At 39.6% G+C, this 4,116-nt stretch overlaps 1 protein-coding gene across 1 annotated transcript in view; it reads left to right on the forward strand.

Annotated features, from left to right (window-relative positions):
* The first annotated feature begins 1,909 nt into the window (after window positions 1-1,909).
* The window catches only part of CPE (carboxypeptidase E), a 42,274-nt gene continuing 40,067 nt past the window's right edge, over window positions 1,910-4,116 (forward strand). The window contains exon 1 of the mRNA XM_008580531.1: window positions 1,910-1,916. Coding sequence (XP_008578753.1) covers window positions 1,910-1,916 — 7 coding nt within the window. The remainder of the gene's footprint in view (window positions 1,917-4,116) is intronic.

Genomic DNA, 4,116 nt, shown 5'->3' on the forward strand with positions numbered 1-4,116 from the left:
GGCTCTGAAGAAAGAAGCAAGAGGAGAGAATATAATGCTTCTATAATTTCTTTTGCAACCTTTTTAAAAAAAATCTTTTAACTTTTTTTGGTTTCCTTTCCTCCCTTTTTTTTCCCTCATTACTTGTGTAGAAGAGGAATCTATTTTTATAACCATACTCACCCTCTCTCATTGTTTATTTGACCCCTGGAGATTTGCATTTCTTTTAGGAATATGCTCAGCATTTTAGGCTGTTAAGATGTGCTAAAACATGAGCCAATTAATGACGTTTGCATTGACAAGTTCTAAGAAACTTGCAGGGCTCAGTTTCTGCAAGAATGATTTACAGGCTGTAATAGAGTAGAATGTCATACAAGTGGAAACAATTAGTTGCACTAATGTCTTAACCCCAGGTTTACCACGGAGGGAGGAAGATCAATGATTAAAAGGCCCATCTGTTCCAAAGATGTTTCCAACTTGCTTACAGAGCAGTTTGTAAATCAAATCCGTTCAGTGATTGTGCTGCTTATATAGCCATTTATTTGTTCTCCAAATCATTGCTTATGTGCACATTTTATCTTATCTTTGAGAAGTGGGGTTTTATTTTTAGATATTATTGCTATTCAGCAATTTGTTTAGTGTATTACATGTACCAGGAACATGAATTTTGAAATTGTCGCCATCTCCAAGAATTACTCAACCAGTGAGTTAAATATACACCTTCCAAATGAGTTAGTAGACTTGTATTTTGAGAAAAACTTGATGTTGGAGGAAGAATAGATTCATCTCAGTGTGAGTTTCATCTATTTTCAGGATGAAAGATGGGAGAATTCTGTTACTATAATCGTTTTTTCTTTAAATACCCTTAACCTACTTATTTTTCTAAATTATGATGCTCAACTTTTAATGTAGAATTTCACAACTTACAACCTACTTTTACATTTAACATCTCATTTTCCATTAGGTATTTTCCCTCTGCTGTTTTCTTTCCATATAGAGGTCACTGAATAACTGACTGAGGATTTGAAAGGGATCTTCAAAGTTATGTGGTCAATTACTGTACCCACTGATTAGCCTGTCTGCTATTTTTCAAGAGGAGAAAATATTAGATAGGTAGACAGACTGACCAGTTGGCCAAATAAGGGGGTGAAAGCAAATTTTCTTTTTTGTGGTAAAGACAGACAATATTATTATTTTTACTTTTGTCTTTTTATTTGATCATTTTTTCTTAGGCTCAACAGGGTAACAGTACTTCCTGAGCCTATGCAATGCAATCTGTACAAATATGATGATTCCTTAATTGAAAGAATGGGAACTCAGGATTATTCTGTAAAATGGAAAATGAATTAGATAGTAAGTGAGGAAAATAAGATGAATGTAAAAACAATCATTCCCAAGTGTACTGAGAAGAGTTGGTTCTTGCTGCTTTTTCTTCCTGTTGCTAGGAGAGAGATGAGCTGACGCAGTGGTGCGTGTGCATTACCACCCGGGTATCGACAAGGAGTGACGTACCTGCAGCTGCAATCCTGTAAAACCTGGGATTTGTTCTTTCATGTGAATGCTGTAAACAGGAAGGCATATGTCATCCATTTACCAGCCTGTTGTAAACTCTGTCTTTCCAGCCACAGAAAATAATCGAAGATAAAAAGATGTTCCTTTTTTTAAAAAAAATAAATTGCATGTAACCTGACACACAAGGCTCATTCAAAATTCAAAATCTTCAATTTTATCCCCATTTCTGGATTAAGGATTCTAAAGGCAAAGTCTCTTCAGAACCCATTGTTAAGACTTTACAACAAAAAGAGCCTTAGAGATTTGCTGGCTTGGAGAGGTTTTTTGGTGACCATGGAGATTAATCTTTGTGGGAAATCAGCTGTTCCCAACACTGCTGCCTTCATTCCCACAGAAGAATTTCCATTTCTGCCTAGGAATGCCGGGTAGGACAGCAAGCAACTGAGGCTTCCAGATATTCCACATGGGATGCAGACTTGTGGATGCTGCCACAGGCCCCTTTCAGTTATCCATTTATGCCCTTCACTGTTCTAGAAGGGTTTTCGGGTGGCCATGGCTGCACCTGCATCTCAAGGGCAGGCAATGCTCTCAGTCATGCTGCTGAGAGGATGGGACTTAAAAGCAAGATCATTTATGATTTCTGTACTCGTGAATGTATTGGATCAATATTGATTGTGCTCTTACTATGTTCCAGACTCTATGCCGGGCACGGGTGATACACTAGTGAGCTACAATGACATCATCCCAGTACTAATAGGCCTTATAGTCTGGGGGTTGTTTATCAAATAATCAAATGAATTAATGCACATTTTCAAAGTGAGCTATTAAAAATAAGTTCTGGTGCTCTAGGGTGACGATAGTTAATACTGTAGTATTGCACATTTTAAGACAGCCAGAAGAGAGGATCTTGAATATTATAACCACCAGGAAATGTGCTATTTTGGTCACATCACTATACCATATATGCATGCATTGAAACAACAAACTGTATACCATAAACATGTACAATGAAAAAACAAAAAACAAACAAAAAACCCCAAAGGAACTGGACCTAGACTAAAGATATTCTGAGGAAACCGTATTTATCCGTGATTAGAAGCATGTTAGGGCAAAGTGTGTGTGTGTGTGCGTGTGTGCGTGTGCGTGTGTGTGCGTGCATGTGTGTGTCCGCGCGCGTGTGTGTGTGTGATGTACAGAGCATTACAGACAAGAGCCCTGTGGCTGAAGGAAGCGTGACTGAAAGGAAGGAAACGGTGGCTCCTCCTAAGGCTAGAGGGGTGGACCAGGCCAGACTACGTGACAGTTAAAGATCTCGTAGACGTCTTTGGTCTGTATCATGAAAGCAAATGAGAAGTTGCTGGTGGGGTTCTAGGTAGAGGTGACCTAATAAGGGTTGTATTTTAAAAAGATAACTCTGGCATAGGGATGGAAAAGAGATGGAGAGAGGACGGAGAGGCAGGAGGAATACCCCAGCTCAGAACCCTGAAGCTGGTTAGTCGTGTATCCAGCACCGCTCTGTCATCGCCTCACTCCTGAGCTTGCTCATGTGCCCGTCTGTGTCCTCCAGACTCTACATTCCTTGGGTGTAGCATCGCCACCTTATTTGCTCTTGGGTCCCCTGTAGTGTCTGACACTGGGATTTGCACAGATACATCCAACAAATGCTATGTTTAAACAACGTGGCTCTTCTGCATCTCATAGGATATGTTGGCAGGCTTAGAAGAACCCAGCTCTTCTGTATGCTGGTGATAGCATTAACTAGTGGTCTAACTTACTCCTGAGGGCAGAGGAAGACAAAGACACACTTGCCTTTTCCTTTTGCTAAGTGATATAGGCCTCGTGTTTTATTTCCCCACATCAGTGTCTTCCATATAATGCCTTTTGTTGTCCGATCTTTGTGTCCACCCAAGCCATTGTTTTTGCTGTTATTATTACTACCTTCTCACAAATGTAATAGACATATGAGGGAGATTTGTTCTGAAAAGAATTTCCTGCAGAGTTGAAGAGAAATCATATTGGAAATTTTCTGATTCTGAAAATTAGGAGTTGCAAACGTAAATGAGGAAAGCATCTACAGGGAATGATGTGGCCTGTGGCAGAACTGGGGACAGCATGCCCTATCCCAAAGCATTCAGATTCAAATGCAACAGAGAGGGTGGCAACCAAACCTTGGCTAAGTGACTATGAGTTTGATGTTTCTCCTTTAAATGATCTAAAAAAAAATGTAAACCCAGAGAAATAATGAAAAATTTCATTGTGATCATCTACTCTTCTGGGTTGTGGGCAAAGCTCTTTCAAGTGACTTGAAGCTTCAAAGCTGTGTCCAGAATGCCTCCTATAGTGCAATCTTCTCGAGTAACTTTGCAAAGGTAGCTCCTAATAGCCCTCTGGCTACTTGCTCTCTCTCTCTCTCTCTCTCTTTGAAAATAATGGGCTGCTGCAGTTTCTCTTGTGCCGCAATCAAATTAATACAAAGGGGAAGGTATAAAGCATATGAGTTTAACAGGAAGGAAGAAGATTATTATTGCTTTTGAAATCGGAAGCAAAGAAAACATTTCTTCTCACATCTTCTGGGCAAGTCCCTAGGGTGTAGTCATAGTAAAGACTATCCCTCAAAGTAAAAAA

Source organism: Galeopterus variegatus, unplaced genomic scaffold, assembly GCF_000696425.1.
Source record: "Galeopterus variegatus unplaced genomic scaffold, G_variegatus-3.0.2 Scaffold2124, whole genome shotgun sequence".
Classification (NCBI taxonomy): Eukaryota; Metazoa; Chordata; class Mammalia; order Dermoptera; family Cynocephalidae; genus Galeopterus; species Galeopterus variegatus.